At 33.7% G+C, this 26,403-nt stretch overlaps 2 protein-coding genes across 2 annotated transcripts; one reads left to right on the forward strand and one right to left on the reverse strand.

Moving 5' to 3' along the window:
• Window positions 1-1,477: 1,477 nt before the first annotated feature.
• LOC126722149 (uncharacterized) lies at window positions 1,478-4,565 on the forward strand. Its single transcript, XM_050425302.1, has 7 exons — window positions 1,478-1,916; window positions 2,100-2,296; window positions 2,414-2,788; window positions 3,311-3,384; window positions 3,498-3,563; window positions 3,787-3,928; window positions 4,086-4,565. The coding sequence occupies exons 1-7, from the start codon at window positions 1,478-1,480 to the stop codon at window positions 4,563-4,565; spliced, it is 1,773 nt and encodes a 590-aa protein (XP_050281259.1).
• Window positions 4,566-17,350: 12,785 nt separating this feature from the next.
• On the reverse strand, window positions 17,351-20,877 carry LOC126722911 (trihelix transcription factor PTL-like). Its single transcript, XM_050426067.1, has 3 exons — window positions 20,308-20,877; window positions 18,276-19,568; window positions 17,351-17,754 (listed from the first exon to the last, which is right to left on the reverse strand). Exons 1-2 carry the CDS (start codon window positions 20,745-20,747, stop codon window positions 18,338-18,340), a joined length of 1,671 nt encoding a protein of 556 aa, XP_050282024.1. The 5' UTR covers window positions 20,748-20,877; the 3' UTR covers window positions 17,351-17,754; window positions 18,276-18,337.
• Between the last annotated feature and the right edge of the window lie 5,526 nt (window positions 20,878-26,403).

A 26,403-nucleotide genomic window follows, 5' to 3' on the forward strand; every position in this document is an offset into this window, starting at 1 on the left:
GACCACCACAACAATGACAGTAATGACAACGTCAACAACCCAGTCCTCACTAGAGCTGAGTTTCTTGATTTTCGTGATGAAAATCAACAATTTCGTGATTCAACCCAGCAAACTCTGGACCAGATTCAAGAAGCGCTTGCCACCGTGCTTAACCGAAACCCTTATTGCGATGACGAAGAGCGACGTGATAACCGAGTGCATGGCCCTCCCCATCATGGTCTAAACCGGAACAAACAGCAAGACTACAACGAAGAAGACAGTGAAGATGAAGAGTATGCAAAGAAAGTCCTTGGAAATCATTGTGGTCCCGCAAGGGATAATTGTCGAGATTATCAAGAGCAAAGGGACTATCGGATGAAAGTAGAGTTACCATCCTTTAATGGTAATGTCTCCATTGAAAAGTATCTGGATTGGGTCAGTGAGGTGGAAAATTTTTTCGATTATATGGGTATAGCAGATGACAAACAGGTGTGTTTGATGGCCTACAAATTGAAGGAAGGAGCATCTGCCTGGTAGGATCACATTCAATTAAACCGTACCTGTGAACGAAAGCTTCCAATACGAATATGGAGGAGAATGAAAAGATTAATGGCAGATCGATTCTTACCACCAAATTACCAGCAGGAGTTGTTCAGACAATACCAGGATTGCAAGCAAGGTACTCGGACAATTAATGAGTACATGGAGAAGTTTGACAAGTTGGCGAATTGCAATGATTTGGAGGAAACTGAAGATCAACGAATATCCAGATTTGTACACGGGTTGCGAGTTTCCATCCGAGATCAGGTATCCTTACAAACCTTATATACTTTGAAGGAGGTTGTAACCCTTTCCAAGAAAATAGAATATCAGCATCTTAGGGCAGGTTCGAAGTTTTCCAACTGCAGTTCAGAGTCCTCTAGTTCCACTGCCAACAAAGGTAAACAGCCCATGTTTACACCACGATCACAACCCGTGGTTAGGGAGAATAGTGGTATTAATCAATCCACAGTGGCAGTAGCAGGTTCCGCAGCCCAGCCGATAGCGAACGCCAACCCCTATGCTAGGCTAACTGGGAATAAGTGCTATAGGTGCGGAGAACCAGGACATCGATCTAGTACTTGCCTTAAGCGAGCCGCAGTGAATCTAGTGGTAGCAGAAGAGAGCGAGGTAAAAGGTGAACAGGACAGTGAAGAGGTGTATAATGATGTTGATCCGTATGCCTATGATCCCAATGAGGTCCAAGAGGACGAGGAAGGCATGCCATTAAGGCGGTCTTTAGTGATTCAGAGGTTGTTGCTCACACCAAGGGTGGAATACGGTGATCAGCAAAATGAGATCTTCCAAGCACGATGCACCATCAATAAGAGGGTCTGTGATTTGATCATTGACAGTGGCAGTGTAGAGAACATGGCGTCGAAAAGTTTGGTTACCAAGTTGGGACTGAAAACAGAAAAGCATCCTTCTCCGTACAAGATAGGTTTGTAATGTTGTTGAAATGGATGCATGTCATTTAATACTGGGTAGACCTTGGCAGTATGATGTAGATGCTACTCATAGGTGTAAGGATAATGTGTATGTGTTTTTTAAGAATGGTAGAAAAATTGTCCTTGGTCCTATTAAGGAAAGCAGTTTACCCAAAGCTTCTAAAGTGGAAGGGAAGCCAACACTTCTCATAGTGAACAATGAAGATGAGTTTGACAGGGAGTGTAAGGAGTTGAAACAAGTATATGCTGTAGTGGTGACGGATGGTGAGCCAAAGAAGGTTACTGAGATACCTGAGGCAATTCAACCATTGATCAAGGAGTTTGAAGAGTTTTTTCTAGAAGAGCTGCTTGCAGGTTTACCACCAATGCGCGACACCCAGCATTGCATTGATTTAGCTCCTAGAGCTAGTCTACCAAATCTGCCACATTACAAGATGAATCCTCAAGAGGGTCAGATTCTACAAGGGTAGGTGGATGAGCTTCTGAGCAAGGGGCAGATCAGGGAGAGTATGAGTCCATATGCAGTACCAGCATTGTTAACACCGAAGAAGGATGGGAGCTAGCGTATGTGTGTGGATAGTCGAGCCATCAACAAGATCACAGTTAGGTATCGATTTCCTATTCCTTGACTAGATGACATGTTTGATATGCTGAGTGGGTCCAAGTGTTATACCAAGCTGGATCTCAAGAGTGGGTATCACCAGATTCAGATCCGACCTAGAGATAAGTGGAAAACAACTTTTAAGACAAAGGAAGGGTTGTATGAGTGGATGGTAATGTCTTTCGGATTGTCCAATGCTCCTAGCACTTTCATGAGACTTATGAATCAGGTATTAAAACCATTTATTGGAAAGTTTGTGGTAGTTTATTTTGACGATATCCTGATTTACAGTAAGACAGAAACAGCCCACTATAATCATGTGCGAGAAGTATTGGCGGTGTTATAGGCCAATGATTTGTATATCAACTTGAAGAAGTGCAGCTTCTTAATTGATAAGTTGTTGTTCTTAAGGTATATGGTTAGTGCGGATGGGATTTATGTTGATGAGGACAAGGTTTGTGCAATCAGAGAATGGCCAACCCCAAAGACAGTGAGTGATGTGCCAAGCTTCCATAGGCTAGCAACCTTCTATTGGAGGTTTGTTCGAGATTTCAGTAGCATAGTAGCCCCTATCACTAAGTGTCTGAAGAAAGGGAGGTTCTCATGGGGAAATGAGGCAGAACGAAGCTTTGCCTTGATCAAGGAAAAGTTGAGCACAGCCCTGGTTTTGGCATTGCCCAACTTCGATAAGGTGTTTCAGGTGGAGTGTGACGCATCTGTGGTCAGGATAGGCACTGTTCTTTCATAAGACAACAAACCAGTAGCATTCTTTAGTGAGAAAGTTTGTGAAGCTCAAAGTAAATGGTCAGCCTATGAGCTGGAGTTCTTTGCTGTAGTATAGACTCTTAAGCATTGAGAGCACTACCTAATTCAGATGGAGTTTGTATTATATACGGATCATCAGGCATTGAAGCACATCAACAGTCAAGTTAGCATTAACAGGATGCATGCTAGGTGGGTAGCTTATATACAGTGCTTCCATTTCACATTGAAGCACAAGTTTGGTGTCACTAATAAGGTGGCTGACGCACTCAACAGGTGAGCATCTTTGTTAACCACCCTACGTACTGAAGTTGTCGAGTTTGATTGCCTCAAGGAGCTATACGAGAATGATGAGGATTTTGGTGATATTTGGGGTAAGTGTCAACAAACTCATACTGCTATCAATAGTATGTACATCCAAGATAGTTTCCTCTTTCGGGGTAACCAATTATGCATCCCTAAAAGTTCATTGAGAGAGCAGATTAGGGAGTTGCATGATGAAGGTTTGGGTGGACATATAGGCAAAGATAAGACTATAGCACTGGTGGAAGAGAGGTATTATTGGCCACAACTCTAGAGGGATGTTGGCAATCATGTGAGGAAGTGTCCAATCTACCAAACTGCTAAGGGTTAATCTCATAATACTGGTTTATACATGCCTTTGTCAGTTCCACAAGCACCATGGAAGGATTTGTCTATGAACTTTATATTGAGTCTTCCTCAAACCCAGCGAGGTATGGATTCTATTTTTGTTGTGGTTGACAGGTACTCGAAGATGTCTCATTTCATAGCATGCAAGAAGACTTCAGATGCTACTCGAGTGGCCAATCTGTTCTTTAAAAAAGTTGTGCATTTGCATGGAGTGCCAAAATCCATCACCTCTGACTGGGATACCAAGTTTATTAGTCACTTTTGGCGAACTTTGTGGAAACGTTTTAACACTTCCTTGAATTACAGCAGCACTAGTCATCCACAGACTGATGGCCAGACAAAAGTGGTTAATCGCAATTTGGGGAATCTGATCCGATGTATCTTAGGCAAGAAGCCCAAGCGGTGGGATCTTGCATTGTCCCAAGCAGAGTTTGCATACAACAGCTCAGTCAATAGGCACTGGTTAGTCTCCATTTGCCATCGTCTACTGTGTGCCCCCAAAACACTCTTTGGACTCGGTACCTTTACCTGAGCTTTCAGGAGTGAGTCAAGCAGCAAAGAATATGGCTAACCATATTCAGGCCATGCAAGAGGAGGTGAGGTAGAAACTTGAAACTACAAATGCCAAGTACAAGGAAGCTGCTAATAAGAAGAGACGTGAGAAGATCTTCAATGCTGGGGATTTAGTACTGGTCTATCTTAGAAAGGAGATATTTCCTGTTGGTACCTACAACAAATTGAAGGACAAGAAATATGGGTCATTTCAGATTACTAAGAAGATCAACAACAATGCTTATGTGGTTGCTCTTCCTCCAAACATGAGTATTTCTTCTACCTTCAATGTTGCTGACTTGTATAATTATCATCCTCCTGATGAACCAGATAGTGGGAACTTGGGATCGAGTTCCTTTCAAGTGGGGGGGACTGATGTAGAACAAACATGCCTTCCTGGAGCAGCAGGGGCGCAGGAAGTCACAATGCAAGATCAAAAGAGGGTGCCAATAAGGGCCATCGGGATAACAATGTCGGAATTGCATGAAATTTGGCAAGTTGAAGGGAAACGACGTTCTAATCCAAATTCATAACTATGAAAGTTGCCAAAATTTAGGCGAATTCCTTCATTAAGGCCTCGATAACAGTGTTTTTGCTATTTATAGTAATATTTGTTTTTCCTTAATAATTTTTAGTTTAAAAGTCAGAATACAGTCTCGTCTGTTTTAGGACGACCCTTAAGGTCAGTAGTTTATGATTCTGCATTTAACTCAATTTTGCCATTTTTGGTAAATTTCAGTATTTTGTCACCTAATCGCGTAATTAGTGCGAATTAGGGTTTTTATACGTTTATCTCAGTATTTATATGTTTTGTAACCGTCAGAAAGCAAATTAGACTATTATGAATAAACACAGACGTTTTGTCAAATTTTCTTCTGGTGGATTCCAGTTTTATCTCCTTGTAGATTCAAGGAAATCCCTCGTGGATTTGAGGTTTACTACCAGAAACTAACAGTTTAGTTTCTATTCCATCAAGAGAGCATCGTATGTGCTTTTCTTCAGGCTTCCGCGACATCATGGAAAGTGATATTATCATGATTTCTTTACATGTATGTTTTATTATGGTCAAAGATAGAACATTTTGAAGAAAAAAAAATCAATTTTTTTTTTAATAAATGATAGAAAATAGTAAATTATTTTAAGAGATTGAAAAATTCATTCTTGTCTTATATTTTTCTCCATTTTCTCTTGAACCAAACAAGATTTAGCTTATATTTTCCTCCATTTTCTCATGAAATAACCAAGATATTAAGCAAAGTTAGAAAGAAAATGGGTAGGGTTTGGGGTGGACCGTCCCTCCTATTTGATCTAAACCTCTTGGCCACCAAGATAATATCTCAAAGATTATTAAGGGTTGAAAATGGCTGTATAGGTGAACAACCTCTTGGCCACCAAGTTTATTCCAGCGCCAGATTCAAAGTCAAAGTCAAGGGATTCACCAAAGGAGGCAACGTAGGAGATGAAGTCGACAATGAATTGACTGAAAAATATGTCGGTGTCCATAGCCATAGACTTATTCACAGTTCTTTCGATTTGAAATCGAGAAAAAAAATCCATAGATTGATCCAAACATATAGATCAAGAGCAAAGGATGAAGAAAATGAACTACAAATTGAGATCTAGATCAGAATACCCATAAGCAGATCTCAGCGTTTGGAAGGTGTGAAAATGAGATGAAAACCTAAGGAAATCAACAAGAAAAAGAGAAAGGAGAAAGGAGAAAGGGAGAGAGGTTCTTGGCGTTTCGAAGGTGGGAAAATGAGAGGAAAACCTAAGAAAATCAACAAGAAAAAGAAAGAGGAGGTCAGGCAGCTAGGTTTTTGATTTTGTTATATTTTTGTTTTTAAGTGTAAGTGGGTAGCCCACACAATGAGTACCCGGTGGGTTTATCTATTAAGATTCATTTAACTAAATTAAACAATCATTCTTTACTCGTTTAATCCAAAAGTTTAATTGGGTTGGGTCACAACTTACTCAAATTAGATAAGTCATGGGTGGATTAATGGGTTTAGGTCAAAATTGTCACCCCTAGTTATCACATATGACATATGAGAGTTAACACGTGATGAATATTGAAACCATGACTTCATGCTAACTACGACAATCCACCTACATCACGGTGTGCTCAAGTGGGAGATGCAAGTATATAAGGGTCATCACACCATAACACTGACTCTCCCTCAAATAATTTATTCCAGCCACACGAAAATATGTTTTGTTCCGCAATACCGTTATATTGTTTTGGTGAAGGATTGTAACCATTGAGAGAGACATAACTCTTCCTAGGGTTTTGGCTCTCGATGAGAGTGTGCATATTCATCTATATATAAGGGGTGTTGAATCATTTAGGTCATTCTAATATATCTATTTTTAAACTTTCCACCGTATGTAATCACCATTCTCCTAAGATCACTATCCTTCCTCCGTATGTTACCACTCTCATAGGATCACTATCTTCTTTTTAGAACCAAAACTAAAATAAAATTTCCCTTAGAATTTTCAGGAATTTGAGAACTTGTCAACAATAAGTTTAAAATTGATTCAAAGAAGAATGAAATCTTGTTCAAACTTTGGAGCAACTTTCAATTTGCGGATTTTCAATTTTGAAGATTAGATGCACGTTCTTTTGGTTTCAAACTTCCAAACCTTATATATATACTATCAAATTAAATAAATAAATAATATTTCAATGGAGCCATGGCCCCCTTGTCCATCTCTAATCTTGATTCTATTGGTCAATGAAAGTTTCATATATATATATATATATATATAATTGAGAGAGAGAGACCGAACTGAATGAATTTTATCATTGTTGGGATTAAAATTTCTTCAGGGTATAATATAATTTTAAAAATTTTAATTTATATATAATCAAAAGACTTGGTCTTGGGTTTTAACGTGGGCATCTTCAGCTCATTATATTTTTGGGCCTCATGTTGACAATTGAAAACCCACAAGGCCTTATTTGAGGAATTTGGACTATCCTGAACTCGGCCCATAAGCTTGGGCAGTGGCTTCTGCTGGCATGTTAAGTTAGAGAATATTTTAGCCATAACTGGTCCTTTTTTTTTTTTGAGAAAGAGCCATAACTGGTCCTTAAGGATTAAAACCCTTCCTATCGAGATATAAACATTGATTGCTGGTGCTGTTTCCTATTGTTTACCATACGCAATTAGTAAAGGAATGGTAAAGGTAAAAAAAATTTAATCCCTCTCTTATTCTCTTTGCACCATTTGAATTTTGATGCCCTTCCTTTGTCTCATATAATCTTTACTTTTTAAAGGGTATATATATAATAGTAATCAGATCTATCTCTCTCAGAGATTTTTGCTGTTATTCATTCTAAATCTATTGCATTCTTAATTTTTTATAAGTCATCTATGAGAGAAATGTATATCTTCCCACTCCATAACATTTAGACGTCAATATAAACTTTCTAACAATGAGTTTTGTTCTTTCATTTGTTTAAGCATTGGGTAATGCATGACAAAATCTTAGTAAATTCAGTAATATGTTTTCACTATAACTTTACTTGTGTTTGCAAGAGAAATTTGTGATGACTTTGGTTCTGTAGAGCACACTTTATTGTCTAAACTCGAAAACCATTGATTAAGAAATGAATCATTATATACTTATGGCTGCTGTAGTGTTCCATTTTTTAGATTTTTACATATATTATATGAGAAATGTTAACAAGCACCGTGCAATGCTTGTTAACATTTTCCTTTTTGTGTCTCACTTAAAGAAAAGGCAAAAAATTGTCAAAAAAATTACCAAAATAGATAATAAAAAAAATTTGTCAAAAGTTGTCCAAAAAACTAAAAAGTTGCCAATAACCAGGAACGGAGCCAGAACCTTGGGTTAGGGGGGCGGTTTTACTGTTGACTATGTGCAGTGATTTCAATCTCTGATTCTGCTATTTAGCTACTGAGATTTTTTTTTTTTTTTTGGATAGGTAAAAACAAAATTATTTTTGTTTAGAATTTTTTTTTTAAAGGGCAGGGTTATTTATTTTGGATAAAATTAATTAATTGAGCTTAATTTTGTTTTTAGTTTTACTCGTAATTTTTGTTGTTGAGCTTTTTTTTTTTTTTTTTTTTTTTTTGGGCTTGTATATTTTGTTTTAGATTTTAGATCTATAAATTTTTTTTATGGTCACTAAAATGAGGAAAATGCTAGAAGTTCTTTATAAATTACTTATGTAATAAATGATTATTGGTAAGTAAAAAAATGATGTGAGTGGTGTATCCATATGCAAACCAATAAGAATTTGCTGCCAAAAAGGTTTGTAAAAATGTTATAAAAAAGTTTGTGAGTATAGCATTAGTCTTAAAAGAATCAATAATATAGTTAAAGGGAAATAAAATATAATTTTATAAAACAAATTGCTAAAATTAATACACACATATAATAATATTTTTTTAAAAAAAAAATTTAGGGGGGAGCCATTGCCCCCGGTCCAAGGGTAATTCCGCCCCTACCAATAACTATGTTGTTAATGGGCACCTTATGGTGCCCGTTAACACAACCCTATATATATTGATGAGTGAGTTTTGACTCCAAGGGGCAATTTTTACCTATGTAGCTGTGAGCACATCGCACACACGCATAAAGTTAACCCACAGTTCGAGAACCTCCAAACAAGATGGCAAGTACTATATGTGGAACCCTATTTGAAAGAAAGAAAGAGACCAACCTGGCTGCAAGACAGGTTGAATCGAGTACATATATTGGGAAAAAAGGGAAACAACGAGTTTTGTCTGTGGCATAACGACTAAGATGTATGTATTGCCTCTCCATTTGAACAAAATAGAAATCTTTATAACCTTTTTCTTGAGAGAGAGAGAGAGAGGGATTGAAAGAAATTTATTCTCTAAATCAAACATGAGATAGTATCTATTTTCTGGACTTGAGGGCTTGAGGCTATGACACTGCCAGTGAAGTAAAAACCGCATCCTGTTGCTGATAGACAATATTTCCAATTATAGTTTATGATTGATGATCAGGATGAATGAGTGGTTGATATGATCTATTAAACGAATTATACTTTTTCTTTCTTTCTTTCTTACAACAAGTGGGAGGAGGGGTGCGGACCCAAGTTCTTCACATGTTAGAACATTTTGAGATAATGTTTAGGATTAGGATTTTGTAAGAAAGGAGAAAGTATTTGATTTAGAGTTGACAAGAAGTGAGAGAAAAATATCTTCAATTTGTCCATAATTTGTGAACAGTACTCATGAATAGTATCGTGAATAGTGACAAAATATCAAGTTCTTTCTTAAAGATAGATTTAGGTAGCTTTATCAATCCAAAACCAAGATTGACCTACATAATCATGGTTAAGATTGGGACAGGGTTTTTGAAAGCAATAATGACTAGGGACAAAATGGAGAATTTGTCTACATGTGTTTGTAATGTGTTAAGATTTAAGGGAATAGATTTGGCGTTTGGAAAATTTTAAAAGAATGGTCAAGATTAGGATTTTGTAGTAAAAAGAAAAGATTTGATTTAAAAAAATATGAAAATAAAAAATAAATTGAATTTGTCCGCAATCTGTGAACAGCACCTGTGAATAGTATCGTGAACAATGACAAAATATCAAGGGGAAGTAAAAAATAAGAAGAGAAAAATGAAAGAATGACAATAAGATCAATGTTTCTATATACTCAAAACACTCAATATTTTATTATCCAACCTCTTCTTGTTTAAGGACAATAGCACACTTACATAAATTCTAAATCTTAACTTTTCCTATTGGAATTAATTATCTTACTTTTACTAGTAAATCAAATCCTAACTAAACAAGCCAAAATCCACATATAAACACTCATAAACTAATTAAGATTGACTTATCAATTAATAAAATTAAACCCAATACCCACAGTTATGACTCATACCCAACAATACAAAATTACTTCATAACTTAAACTCTAGAATAACCAAATAAAATATAAAAACCTAACTATCTATTATATACTCTTATTCTTATTAGCTTTTCCTTAATCTTAGACTTACAAGAAGATATTATATTTCTCAAACGGCATTATGGTTGTGGCATCAAATAAATATTGAATACTTGGAACACACTTAATCTTAAGACTTACAAAGAAGATATTATATCTCATTGATAGGCTTCCATTTCATAATGGAAAATGTTAAATTTACTACAAAAAAACATACAAGCTAATGTAACAATGAATGTAATTAGTACCACTATAATAAGATTGTAAATGACAGCTTAAATTTCTATTTGTGATTAGTGACACATCTAATCGTAAGACATATATGGTAAAATTTGTATATATTCCTAGCATGACTCTTTCATAATATCTGAAACCCCAACAACCTCAAGTTGCCCTTGTATTCATGAAGATAAAAGAAAACCTCCTTAATATTATAATCATGTTTTTATAGTTCGTACTCTCTTAGCCTATTTATAATCAGGCTTCCTTAGAAAATTTACCCACTTAATATAACAGTACATAGTATAAAGAGTTTAAGGTTTCAATTTCAGTCCGGGAAAAAATTTGAAGGTTTTAACGCCAATTGAAATCATAGAAAAGTTAATAAATGTGTATAAGAAATGAACTTTAATGGACAAAAAGGAAGAGTTTTGAATTGCTCAAATACTGCATCTTAAGAATGAGAAAAAAAAAATGCATTGCAGACTATTAGGTCCGAAAGACCATGAACAATTGTAACACTTAGAATCCTAGTTAGTCTTGGTTTTATATTGGAAATATATTCAAGTGCAAAACAAGTTAAAATTCAAACCGTAAAAGATTCCAAAAACTCAAAAACGAGATTGCTAGTCTGCCACTATGCTACACAAGCTCAATCTACCGAGTTTTACTTAACTCAACTAGTTGAACCATATATCTTGACCAGTCGAAATCCATACAGAATAAATACTAAAGTGGTTCTGTAAGCCATTTAATCTAGGGTTTCGTGGCTTTCAAGACAAGTATAAAAGCAACCTTAGGGCATGTTTTTCAAAACTTTTTGAGAGTCGTGTTACTGTATACAGATTTAGGAATTTTCCAGCTCTCTTGAAGCATCAATTGGAGATCTACTTCCATACTGAAGATTCGATAATTAAGTGAAATTGCTACATCCAGTTTACATGACTATATCAAAGTTGTTGGTCTAAACCTTCGAGTGGCTTATTTGAGTCATGAATGGACATTCATGTGCAACAAGTTCTAGAATATATGTGTATGTGAATTCAGAGTTACATTCAACAAGGTTTAGAATATGTGTCTGGTAATATAAGTGTTTATAACAATAGATTTAAGATTAAGTCTTTGTACAAACTTCAACTCAATTCTAGTGAATTTTGTTACCTTGGGGTTGTTATAGATTAACTCCCTCCAGAAATGTAATATGGAATGGTTTATTTCATTGGTTTTTCCCCTAGTCATCATATTATTGTCTATGTGTGATCCATTATTTGTGTAATATACCAATTAAGAACTAAAACATTACTATTTTCGTGTGTGTTCTAATAAGTATTATTATTTGTAGTACTTAATTTATAATTATTTTTATTATTGTTTTAAAATGTGTTAACTTATAAAATAAAGTTTTTTATTTTAATTATTTTTCTATATATATATATATATATATATATTAGTTTCCTATTTTGCACATGGTGGTTGTTAATTTCATTTGCAATGTTTTGAATCTACGTGTCAGAACTAAAAAATCAACTAAAATCCATCAAAGTATTTACTATTCCATGTTAATGTGTTACTTCTAAATTAACACCAATATTTTAATTTTATGAATCATGACTACAAGTATTCTCTACTTGATACAGAATATATATGAAGAGATCCTTGTGATAAACATGTGGCAACTACAAACAACAACGATTCTTAACCTTCAAAGCCCTTACTAAACCTAATGTTTGATTGACATCGTATTTATAGTTCTTTTTTTTTTTTGGCTTATTTCCAGTATTATGCATATAATTGTGTTAATTAACAATGTAGAATGAAGGCTTTTTTTCACTTTGACACTTTGAACCTCAAAGTGTAACTTTTTATTGTTTAGTAATAGCTATAAATATATAAATGTAATGCATTTCAACTAATAAGTCATATGCGTTTATTAGGATAGTTCAATTATGATTAAATATGGATTCTATAGGTTCTTAAATTTAAATTATATAGTTTGCATGAGTTGCGAGAATAACTAAGGGTAAATTATAAAGGGAACAATTTTTTTTTTTTTTTTTTTTTTTGTAAATAAAATTTTTTTACATTTGGAATAATGATTAGATTTTTCTATTTTTCTCAACTACTATTATACAAACATATGAATTCTCTTGAAGCTAACATTTTATCACTTTTCATGCTTAATTTATCTATTGATGCAAATAGTGAAGATCAGAAGCCTATAAAAACCAAGTTTATTATTTCAATTTAAAAGCAATATAATAATTTAATTATACTTCTATACAAAGCTATGCACAGATTTCCGACTAGTTTATATATAATCAAAAGATTTGGTCGTGAGTTTTAAAGCCTTAATCGTATGGGCATCTTCCTCTAATGAAATAAGCAAATTGTTGTTGATAAAACCTTTTGGACCCAATGTTGACAATTCAAAACCCATAGGCCTTATTATTGGAATTTGGACTGTCCTGAACTCGGCCCATAAGTTTGGGCAGTGGCTTTTTGCTTTCAGGTTAAAGTTTTAGATTATTTTAGTTTAGCCGCAACTGGTTCTCAAGCCCTAAACCCTTCATATCAGGATCTAAACTCGATTGCAGGTGCTGTTTCAAACACCTAAACACACTTCCTCTTCTTTACTATCCTGGTTTTAGTAAAGGAATGGTAAAAGGTAAAAAATTACATCCTTTCTTTTTCTCTTTGCAATATTTGATGCCTTCCTTTAGCTCATATAATCTTACTTGTTAAAGGGTATATAACAGTGATCAGATCTATCTCTTTCTCTCTCTCGGACATTTTCGCTGCTTTTTTTATTATAAATTGATTGCATGCTGAATTTTTTTTTTTAGTTCATCTATGGTAGAAATGTATATCTTCCCATCCCATAACATTTAGACGTCAATATATACTTCCTGGCATTGAGTTTTTTCTTCTTTCATTTGTTTAAGCATTGAGTAATACGTTTAAGAAAATCTCAGTAAAGAGAAGTCAGTAATATGTTTTCCATATAATTCCACTTGTGTTTGAATGAGAAATTTGTGATGACTTTGGTTCTGTAGAGCAAATTTTTAAACTCTGAAAAAAAAAAAATATATATATATATATATATGTATTGATGAGTGAATTATGGCCTCAAGGGGCAGTTTCTGATCTACTAGTAGTCTGGTACAAGTACCAGCTGCACACAAATAAAATTAACCCATCGTTCCAGAACCCACCCCACAACACAAGATGGCAAGTACTATATGTCCAACCCTATTTGAAAGAAAGAAAGAGACCAACCTGGCTGCAATACAGGTTGAATCCAGTACATGATGTACATCACTATATTGTTTATCACCTATAGGAAAAAAGGGAAGCAACTAGCTTTGTCTGTGGCATACTGACTGAGATGTATGCTTTCATTGCATTGCCTCTCCATTTTGCACAAAATTAGAATCTTGATAACCTTTTTCTTGAGAGAGAGAGAGGGTGTGGGGTTGAAAACTTTTATTCACTAAATCAAACCGCTTCCTGTTGCTAATGAATGAGTGGTTGGTGTTAGTTAACCAAATTATTGTTTTTTTTTTTATTCTTTCTTTCTTACAACAAAGGGGGGAAGAGGGGTGCGGACTCAAGTTCTCCACGTGTTAGACCATTGAGCCACAAGCTCTTTCTAAACAAATCATAGATTAGCTTGATTTTGAAGTTGCATTGTTCAATAGACACCATAAAGATTTGTCCATACTTACACTACTACTTCTAGTTGGGCATTAAGTTAGTCTACTAGAGCATTTAAAATGAGCTCAACAAACCCCTTCTCTCCAAATTTTGGTGAGAAAAACTCACTTTTTCGGCTCCTATGAGCTCGCAACTACCTCAACAGATTTTTTTCATTGCTACAACACTAAACAACATTGTGGTGGCAGCTTTGATGTTGTTTGGGAGATTGACTATTCAATCTAGGCAGGTAGTGGGGGTTCATTGAGTGGGTTCACTCAGGTCAGATGGGTTTATTAATGGGCTCCGGTTTAGGCTTCTAGCAAGCTTGGCCGTGGGTGGTTGCTGTGGGTTGAAGAAGGTGTTGTGGTTGGGGGTGGTGGGGGAATAGACTTACTCATATTTTAGGATTGTGGCATGGTTTTTGAAAACTAATAATGACGTAGGACAAATTGGAGAATTTGTCTACATGTGTTTTGTTGTGGGTCAAGGTTTAGGGGAATTTATAGATTTATGGGGTTTAGAAAATTTTAACAAAATGGTTAGTGTTAGGAATTTGTAAGGAAAAAAATTGATTTAAAGTTGAAAAGAGGTGTGAGAAACAAAATTGAATTTGTCCACAATATGTTAATAGTATCTTGAACAATGACAAAATATCAAGTTCTTCTCCAATTTCTTCAAAAACTAAGACAAAAAGTTTATGATTGTGACATGGTTTTTTAAAAGTAATAATTATGTAGGACATATTGTATAATTTGTCCACGTGTTTGTGAGGAATTAAGGTTTAGGGGAATTTATAGATTTAGGGTTTAGAACATTTTAAGATAATGGTTAGGGTTAGGATTTTGTTGGGAAGAGAAAATATTTGGTTTAGAGTTGAACATATAGGTGAAGAAAAAAAATTTAATTAGCCATAATTTATGAACAGTACCCGTGAATAGTACTGTAAATAGTGACAAAATATCAAATTATTTCTTAAAGATAAATTTAAGTAGCTTTATCAATCCAAAACCAAGAGTACTGACCTACTTAATCATGTTTAGGATTGTGACAAGGTTTTTAAAAGCAATAATAACATAGGACGAATTGGAGAATTTGTCTACATATGTTTGTAATGTGTTAAAATTTAGGGAAATAGATTTAGTGTTTGAAACGTAAAGAATGGTCAAGATTAAGATTTTATAGTAAAAATAAAAGATTTGATTTGAAAAGAGATGAAAGGAACTAAAAATGTTAATTTATCTGCAATCTGTGAACAGCACTTGTGAATAGTATCGTAAACAGTAACAAAATATCAAAGAGAAGCAAAAAGCATAACAAAAAAGGAAGAAAGAACAATAAGATCAATATTCCTATATGCATAGAACACTCAATACTTTATTATCAAACATCTTCTTGTTTAAGAACAATAGCAAATCATAAATCCTAAATCTTAACTTCTCCTAATGGAGTTAAGAATCTTAATTTGACTAGTTAATCAAACCCTAGCTTAACCAAGCCAAAGTCCACATATAAACACTCATAAACTAATTAAGATTGCCTTATCAATTAATAAAATAAAACCTAAGGTCAACATCTATGGCTCATGCCCAACAATACAAAATTACTTAATAACCTAATTTCTAGAATAATCAAATAAAATATAAAAAATTTATTATAGTCTTATTCTTTAACTTTGCCTCATCTTAGACTTACAAGGAAGATATTATTTCTCTAACCACACTCTGGTTATGCCATCAAATAAATTTTTTACTGGGGAACACAGTTAATGAGGATTGTATTATAACACTAATATCCCACTAATAGGCTTTTATTTTGGATAAAACTTATATACAGTACCTTAAATGTTGTTCCTTAAATTCTCCTCTTAAGATTCTGTCATGTGACTACCTAACTAAAAAATACACTTCCATCTCATATGAAAAAAAGTCACATAGCAAAATCTTAAGTATAGAACTTAAAGAATAACACTTAAGTACTGTACCTAAATCTTGTCTTTTTCATTTTATAATGAAAAATATTAAAACTACTATAAATTATACTATAAAAAACTACAAGCTAATGTGAGATTGAATGTGATTTGTGTCATTGCAATAAGATTGTAAATGATTGTTTAACTTCTTTTTGTCATTAGTGACACATTTGTAAGACATATATATATAGTAAAATTTGCATGTATGCTTAGCATCTCTCTTTCATAATATTTGAAACCCTAACAACCTCAAGCTTCCCTTGTATTCATTTTTTTTTTTTTTGGGTTAAAATCCTTGTATTCATTAAGATAAAGAAAAATATTATATTCGTATTATAATAGTTCGTACTCTCTTAGCATACTTTTATAATCAGTCTTTCTCAGAAAATCTACCCACTTAGTATAATAGTACAAAGAGTTTAAGGTTTTGAGTACGCCAGCTGAAATCATAGAAAAACTAATAAATGTGTATAAGCAATGAACTCTGATGGAACAAAAAAGGAAAGGGTTTTGAATTGCTCAAATACTACATCTTAAGCATGAGAAATAAAATTGATTGCAGACTGCAAAGAGAGATCTATTCTATGGGCAGGCCATAGAAATAATTTCGATGAGAAATTTTTTCACTTGGGGAGCCCCTATGTTGGTAAAAACACACAGAGCAACATTTAAGCCCCATGAAGAAGACTGAAAGTCATTCATGAACAGGTTTCATATCTTATTGATATAGCAGTATGACTTACTGAGTTAAATCTCCTTGTTTGTGAGGTCATCACGTTTGTGAGGTCATCACGTTTTTATATAAAGGATTCCCAGTAAATGAAATATTTTCCTCGTATCAAGAAAATATAAAAATTTCCATTTCCCTTTTGGCTTTATAATATAGAAAAAATTTAGGATTGCAAACCCATAAGCTAAGAAAATTTTTGCCATTGGGGTTGCTATAAAAACTTTAGAGAAAAGATTTATGCAGAACCCCCTAAAAATTGGTGAGAAAAGGTGAAATATTGAGGGAAATTTATTAGGTATGCATGGTATCTATAGTACATTGACTAGTGCTCCAAATTAACTTTTTCACGTGAAATTTTGAGTTTATTTCATATTTTTTATATTTAGTAGTATGTTTTTATTAAAATGAAATATCATATTATTGAATTCTAAGATTGCTTAATAATTACTAAAAATTGATGTCAAGAGTTTTATAACTCACTGGTCTTCTCTTATAAAAAGAGGACTCTGTTTCAAATCTTTCCTCCCCACTTATTGTAACAAATATGTTTCTTTTTTTTTTTAAAGAAATACATGAGATTGATATACATACTATGAAGTATTAATTAACCCAAATCCAATGGTTTGGATTAAGGTGGTGTCTAGAGCAAACCAAAGTCCACGCATTTCTTACCACCAATTTTTTTTTTCTTTTTTTTGGGGGGGGGGGGGGGGGAGAGAGAGATTGAAAAACCCTCAACCATGATCATCAAGAAACCCTTAGAAATTTTGGTTTCATGTGAACCCAAACTTTCCAATTAAGCATTAATCTCCACATATAGTTCGCTAGTCATTGCTTTGTTACACAAACAAAACCAGTCCCCAAGTCATAAATTACTTAATCTAATTCTAAACATCTCATACAAGTTACATATATACAAAATAAAACTACTTAGATTACTCCTTACTTGAGCAAAACTTGGGGTTTCTTTCCCTTGCTGAGCTTCACACCATATCTCTCCTCCATGTTTTTCCCCTCATCCATCAGAATGTGAAAGCATCTATGATGCATTTGGGTGTTCGCAATAGATTTAGAGGATGGAATGGTATTTGATGTCATTTGAAATGCTCAAAGGTTTTAGGGGTAGAAAACTTTTTTAAGAAGACCTGCACTGACATAAATATTAGGAACTTCATTAGAAACCAATAATGTTGTTATTATATACATCATGTGCAATGTCTATTTCACACACCCAATTATACATACTGGAACACACAAATGCCATATGATAGATAAATTGTAAAAAATAGACATAAGTGAAATTAGTAAAGAGTAAGTGCACGCCACATTGGCGCATGTACTTTATGCGTCCTAGGATGTCTGTTATAGTCATTCTCCTATACACCATATCTAAACAAGAAAGACTTAAGGACATTAAAAACAGTACAAAAATCTGAGAAGTACAAACAATTATTTGAACAAGGGTGCACAGCCCCTTTTCAAATTTCTATTAGCATATTAGCTAAACCCCTCAGGCCTCAATCAATATGATTCTATGAAGAAATTAAGACATTTCATATTTTCAAATAAAGAATCTCTAAGGTTCACTTAAGCATTGATGACTAGCATAAACACGTCCCAAGTCAGAAAACTTCTACAAAAGACCACAAAATGCCACAAATCTTACCTGCTGAAAAAGTTGCATCCATCTGTACTTTTTTGAAGAGCTGAAGCTCTTGCTTGCTTGAGCTAAACTTGTTGGTTCTTTCCCTTATTGAGCTTCACACCATATTTCTCCCACAATTTCTCCTCTTCATTTTGAAAGCAGCTACGGTGGACCTCATTAGTGCCTACATTGGAACTTGAAGGTGGAAGGCCCTCATCCATTAGCTGAAGTCCCATGCTCTCAGGCCTATGTTTGGGAATTTCCTGACCTTGATAGGAATTAAGTAGCTGAAAATAACTACTGCTTGTTGTCAAATCCAAATCCTCTTTGCTCTTCTTGTTACACTCCATTGTCTTGTTATAATAGATGCTGATACTTTCCCATTTTTCTTTACAAGCAACCATACTTCTATCATACCCCAAAGACCCCATTTTTGCAGCTATCTCCTCCCAAAGACCTTCCTCCAAATACCCACTTTCTTGGAATCGAAGTTCCAAGCTAGTTCTTAGTTGTATTAAACTTGAAACCTCCATTTCAGTCCACCTGTTATTGTTAATAGTTTCAACCTGGTTTTCTTCATGGCTTTGTGTTTCTACAGCCATTGGTGATACAGCTAATCCTTTCCCTATGAATTTCTTTAAAGCCTCCATTAATGCTGCATCTCTAGCTTCAACCCATGCTCTCTCTTTAGCCCAAAGTTCATGTACTTCTTGATCAAACCGAGCTGCCTCTTGTTTCCTCCACTGTTCCTCTTTAGACACCCTCTCTTCCTCTCTATTTTCAATAGTCTTCAACATCCTATCCATCCAAGCCTCTTGTGTGTCCATTATCTTTCTCATTTGTGAGTCCACAAACTCCTCAACCTTTGCTTTCCAGCTCTTCTTAGCCCTTTGGTAACTTTGTCTCTCATTCATCACTTTCTGCTTCTCCATTGATTGATTCATCATGAATGCAATGGCGGAAAGATCATCATCATTATTGTTTTCCGAGGAGGAAGTCTCAAATTCAGATGAGTTAGAGAAAGTACTAAGGCTCTCAGTACATAGCCTTTGGTTCTGAACAACTTCTTGATTTTCTTGTTGAATTACATTGTTTCGAGTGCTCTGATGATAAGGAAGGCTGCTTGAAACTGAGGCATGATTATTGCTTGCTTCTCCATAGATTGCTTCCAGCTGCCGAAAGAACCTATAGTGCTTCCCATCTTGTCTTCCAGCTTTACCTTCTTTAGTTTTCTTGTAGTACTTGTACAAGTTCTCAAATTTCTCTTTACATTTCTTCCCACTCCTCTGGTATCCATGTTCCTCAGCCATTATCCTGAATCAAACTAATTTAGATCAAAACAAATAGGGGGTAATTTTCAACATATGATGGTGTACGTAATATATTAAATAAATAATAATTTAACCTAGTACTAGTTATTTCCTAGAGATTTCTAACAATAAGGCCATGTAATATTTATTAAAGAAGATTCCAAGTAATATTTCTTGGTTGAGCATTTTTTATTAATATTTGAGTTGTATAAAATAATAAGAACATTCCTCCTAATTAAAAATCTGTATAATAAATACTTTTATTCGATATTAACTAGATTCGATTGCCCTAATTGAGCAAGGAGAGGTTACTGAACTATAATACAAAGATTGGGTTTCGGAGAGAGAGATTCTTGGACTGGTCACATGTACACTATCACACAAAACCAGTATATGGGTACTTAAACATCAAGGAGTCAGGCCAAATTTCTTAGACATAACCAGAAAAAAATCAGGGGGAAAAAAGAAACAACCTGGGTCTCTCAGTTAACTTCAATGGCTTGTCATTCTCAAGCACTAAACTCAAGCAAAAACACATAATTTTTTCTTTAAAGCTTGTCACTTTTTTTACAAAAATAGCAGAAGAACAGAAAGATATCAAGAAAACGCTATAGGGTTTCTTAATCAAGCATCACCCAGTTTGAAAAAAGAAAAACAAAATACTGAAAAGAAAAACAAAACCGAAAAAAAAAAAGGAAAGAAAAGAATGGTGCAGTTAGTACTTAGTAGAGAGATGGATATACCTAGAGACTTCATCCCACAAAGGTCCTTTCTGATTAGTCTCTTTGAACTTGGAATCAAGACGAGATCTGATCTCAAGAAGAGTAAGAGTTTCTTGCCTTGGCCATCTAGTATTTCCAATAGCATCATATCCCATCCATCCACTCTCTATTTGCGAACCACAAAGTGTAGTAGTAGCAGCTGAACTTGTTGTAGTAGTAATAGTGGCTGTGTTGTTGGGAGTGGCAGCACCAGTAGTACTTGAATCATGACCAAACCCAACTTGAAGTCCACGAGGCAAAACCTCATGACCAACCATTATAGGCTCGTAGTGAAGCTGAGGAGGTGCTGCCACTATATTCCTTTGCAGAAAGAAAGGCTCAGTGGATTGTGTCATGCCCGGGAAATGAGTTCTTCCGGCCATGAATTGCCGGAGATCAGGCAGTCCGTACTGGTCTCCCATGTCAATTAATTACTACTGTTTCAGAGAGAGAGAGAGAGAGAGAGCGAGAGAGAGGTCTAGTACTTGTCTCTGCAGAAATATGAGCTTTTACTTAGGAGACAGGATCCGAGTCTACCGCATCATTCATCACTCTTTCATCACCTTTCATCACTTAAAAGTCTTTAAAACACACACATTCACACATTAGCATAAGCCTCTTACTATGTTGGTGGCCAATAAAAAATGATTTCTCTTTTTTGTTACACACTATGTTATATACACTATTACAAACTCTTTTTTTTTTATCTATAATCGTGAGTTGAAGACCCGATTTTAACATTTATTCTTTAAAAAAAAAAAAATACATACCCCATATACGCATAAACGTAGAGTTAAGAAGACTTGAAAGAGACTTGCTTTCGTTCTCTGCAGTCTGCATAGAGTGAAAGCATATACGTAAATACCTCACCTAATAAGGTAGTGACAAATGGCAAGATATTGGAAGATCATGATGATCCAATGTCAGTACTGATTAGCTGACGCGTGTACAGTTTATTGGTCTGAACTTTTTTGACCCACCATCTGCTTCCATAGTAGCGGCTAAAAGCCATGGCTCACTTGGTTATTATTGGTTGCTGTTGATCTTTCATTCACTTTTTGGTTTTGAAAAATAAGTATTGAGTCAGAAAGTTTATACAATTTAGTTTACTACTGTGTGACATAATTTATCTTGAGTATAACAAGATTGGTGTACGTGATAGAGCCATGAAAGTTATATGAAAGAGATATTACCCAACAATAAGTTTACATAGATCAGTTTTCTTTCATATATATATATATATATATATAATTGTTGAGTTGGTAAGTTCTCATGATAGACAATAAATAAATATTGTCAAGTGATAAGACTACCTAAAACCGAAAAGAACTTGCCATATCACCTATTGTGAGAGAAAAATCGTGTTTTATGTCATTATTCTTAAGTTAATTACAATTTTCCATCTGACCAAGTGGTGAAAATATTGTGTCCTTAAGATTGTAGTTTTAAATAGAGTGCAATCCAAAGTCACATTCCAAGAAGCCATTTCAATTTTCTTAGATTCCAATATTGAGCTTTTAGAGTGAGCAAAATTTAAAACTTAACTTATTTAGGATTATAGATTCTCCATTAATCTCTAGATTTTGAATGCTTTTTTTTTTTTTGAAATATTTATATCTATATATGATAATTACTTCATTTTTTTTTTTAATAATTTGATAGTTACGATGGGAGAAAGTTCATATCTAAATACCATTTGATTGAAAGATTTAAATATTAAAATTTATAAGCTAATTATAAGATCGATATATAAACTATGTAAGGCAATTGATATTCTTCAATGTTTATAGAAATTTTTTTATTAAATATATTAGAGATTTCATAATTAGAATAATATTAAGATTTAAAAAATTAAATGAAGTAATTTCAAATTATATAAATTATAATCACTTTACACAATTAGAAAATAGCCACTTTATTTGTAAAATTAAAAATTGAGAAATATAACAACAACAAAAATAGATATAGCAAGAAACTACAAACAACATGAAAACAAACTTACGTGGAAAATATTCCTCTTATGAAATTTATAAAATTAAAAAAAAAAAAGCTTATAAAATATATAATAAAATTGAAAACAAAACTTAATGGTTAGAAAATAAAAACATATAAGAAGCAAAATATAAAGGAAAACAATTTTGCGTTCATGAAACGGTGAGGGAAGCAAAGGTCCTACTATATACAAAAACTCCAGCTTGCTCCTCCTCATTCAAATGAAAACAAATTAAATATAAAAGCTTAAGTTTCATCTTTACATGGGTAATTGTTTCACACTTTCACTACCTTTTAAGAAACCTTTCTTTTGAATGCTCCCTGTTTTCATGATGTGTAACTGAAAAAGAAAATAATTTTAAAAATAAAAACAGAGCTGGTGTGATAAATGTGACATATTTACTCTTGAGTGGTACGTAGTTCAGATTTTAAGAAAATTTATATATATATTAATAGGGTAAGTGGTGAATTTTTTTTACCCCTCAGCCACTAACTTTTAACCCAATTATTATATTAATAATTTAATATTTTTTTTACCCAAAAAAAAAAAAAAAAAAAAAAAAAAAGACCCTCTTATATTAATAGGAGGAGTTGTCATCAATTGGCGCTCTATCAAAGTTGATAAGGTCATACCATATTCTTGTGTATAGATAATTCGTTTTATTATAAATTAAACAAATCAATAGGTTAAAAACGTGCTCTAATACATAAGGTAACTTAATAAAAATTATAAATTCAATACATCTTTAACTAGAAAATAAATGTTATATCATTACATATTCACAATACAAATTAATTATATGTCTACCCTCATACTTAGGGATGTCAATTTTGCCCTGTCCCGCTTAATCCGCCCCTCCCCACTTCGTCCTGCACAAGTTTTTCCCGCCTCGCAAAGGTGGTGGGGTGGGGATGGGGCAAGATTTTAGCCCCGCTCCTCCCCAACCCCATCCCGCCCCGTGTTGCTAAAGGTTAATTGTAAATTTTTCATACCCTAAAACCCTACTATTTAAACAAACATATCAATATTAACTTATTTTATTCTATCTAATGTGATTCTCTGCATTTATTTTGTTATGTGTTATACTATGATTTTTTTTTTTTTTTTTTTTTTTGTGATTGTCTTGTTAAACACTTGGATATATTATTCAATTTTTTCTAAAAATTGATTTGATTTTATTGGATAAATTTAGTTGTAATTTTAAGTATATTTTTATTAATAAAATAGGTTTCATTTAAAAAATTGTACTAGTTATAAGGCAAATTAACAAAAAGTAAAGTTTTATGAAGTGGGACAGGGCTTCACGGGGCCCCAAGGGGTGAGGATGGGGTAGGAAAGTTTTCCCCGTCATGCAGGGTGGGGCAAGACAAAACCATGCAGGGCGGGGACAAAGACCCCATTCTTCGACCCCACCTCGCCCCATCGCCATCAGTCATACTTTATAGATTTGTTTGAAAGGTTTAAAATTAAATATATAAATAATATGGTTATTAATTTATTATACATTAAACAACAACAAAAAATGCCCCATATAGATTGTCATCATTTTTTTTTTTTTACAATAATATAGACTGTCATCATTTATGGCCACTACAAAAATGAAAATATTCCAAGTCTTTAAACTATGTTTGGTCGCAAGAATGGAAAAGGAAAGGATAAAGAAAAGAAAGGGAAAGGCAATCGTTTTATATAAATTCTTTCATATATTTCGATGAAGGAAAGGAAGGATAGAGAAAAGAAGATGAAAAGTTTATTCGTTCCTTATTTGTTTTGCATGCCAAACTAAAGGAATATTAGTCATAGCTAGGAATTGGAGAATAATTAATTAAGAATTTTCCTCAACAATTATTAAATCAAAGGGTAAAATATAGTTTAACCAATGAATTTACTTTTCTCCCCTCCCTTTAAGCCCAAATTTTGTACAAACGAAGAAAGGAAAGTGCTAAAATTGTAAGCTATAAGCCAAAAGAAATGTCATCACCTGACTTTCTCTTCTCTCCTCACCTTCTACATGGCAAACAAGAAAATTACTTTCCTTTCTTTTCACTCTGCTTTCCTCTTTCCTCTTGTTACTTCCTTCATCCTATTACTTTCCTCTACCCCAAATAAAAGGGTAGTCTTACCTTATTCACAATTTAAACTCCTCAAACTACCACTTAGATTGATCGGCTTAGCAATAAAGGATTAATCCCATGTGATTTGGGGCGGCAGGCTAGGGATGAAACCATTAAGATACCAAGGGGCTATGTAGAAGCCAAAAATTTTCTCAAGGGGGACCAAACCAAAAAATGTATTATAATATTATGATAGTTTTAACTCTCTATATAAATGCGTATGACTTTATTTTTGAAAAATAACAAAAAAAAAAAATTGCTAAAGAGATTTACTTATATATTTTCAGGGAAATGTTAATGGATGTCCCAAGGACATTGGTTTATGAGCTATTTTTAGAAACATTTTATGAGAAAATGATAAAACAATTAATTTTTTTGATAACATTTTTTATTTCCTATGAAAATAATATCAAAAAATTTCTAATTTAGTTTATTAACAATAGAGGGGGAGGGGCATTTTTGGAAAATTCAGGGGGGCCATGCCTCCCCCCAGCCCCCCTCCCTCTGCCTATGGGGCCATTGGCTCCAATACTTCCCATTTTAAATTTTTATATAAAATGTTAAAAGCTTGGGTCTCTCCCAAGCAAGGACAAAGCAACTCTTGGAAAATGGGGGGCAATGACCCACCCCTAATTTAAAAATAAAAATAATTATTAGTATATATATGTAGTTTATAAATTTAGCATTAGTAGTGTTTTTGTGTGTGTAAAAATGTAATAATGTCTCTCGAACTATGATCCATTTTCTTATTATGCTATTTGGTTTTCAATTGTTTTGATCATGTGTCTATAATTTATTGATTTTCTCAAAATCTTGGTCCACTATATTGTAAGCAAATTATTGATAAAAATGTCATAAAATATCCACGTGGCTTATAAATCACAAAATACATGATCATGTGATTTAAGCTTGTAAAATGTAAAAGCATAAAATTTAAAAAGAGAAGTCTTCAAATTATTCTACATATAAATGACAATAATAATAACATAAACTTGATATAAATTAGATTTTTTAAGTTACAAAAATATTGGACATATAATAAGAGAATTCTTAAATACTCCGGGAGCATGTAGAATGATATTTTCTCTTTCTCATTTATTAAATTCATAATAAAATTTACCATGAATATGAGATAAGTAAATATTATTTCTCCATATTTTAAAAATACTTAAAAATTTTATACGGGTCATTTTAACGAGTGTCTTTAAAGTAATGGTTAATAGTCTATTTTTAAAAAAAAATTAATATTATTTTTATAAGAAATGAAATTATTAATCATTATCGCATTCGTTTAACATTTTTTATTTTATATGGTGCAAAAAAAAATGAATAAATAATTGGTGGAATCTTTTATACGGCTTGTGACTACGTAGATTGAGTGGACGATAGTAATTAGTGAAAGTAGGTACTAAAAATCTACATTCGGAATCATGGGACAAGGGACAACTACAGCTTGTGCCCCAAGCGAGTAAGCAGGAGAAAGTATAGGGTAGAGAGAGTAGAGATCTAAAAGAGCTAGCTAGTTGCTAGTTTTTTTTTTTTTCTTTCTTTTTTTTTGAGAAAAAGCTAGTTGCTAGTTGCTACTCTTGTAGAGGTGAAAGCGCGTGGTCCCCCATCTACCACATTCCTTTAATTAATTTTTGATAGATTTTTTTAAATTATAATTATTTACTTTTCTGTTCAAATGGTGAAACAGTGGTCTGTCTGTCCCGGGATCTGAACCGTCCATTCTTACGTAAGAATTCAAAACAAAAATCAAAGAATCTCAGTTGGTCTGAGTCTGAGACACTGTCAAAAATCTCTGATTACTTACATCAGACGTTGTTGATTGCTGACCTCTTTGCCTTTGCCTTTGCCTTTGCCTTTGCCTTCCCTCCTGTCTCCACTCACGGGTCAGCTCAGCTCACTAACATCAAAGCTTTAGTCTTAGCCTTAGCCTTAGACCCCACCTACAGAACTTACCATGCATTC

Source organism: Quercus robur, chromosome 4 (assembly GCF_932294415.1).
Source record: "Quercus robur chromosome 4, dhQueRobu3.1, whole genome shotgun sequence".
NCBI lineage: Eukaryota > Viridiplantae > Streptophyta > Magnoliopsida > Fagales > Fagaceae > Quercus > Quercus robur.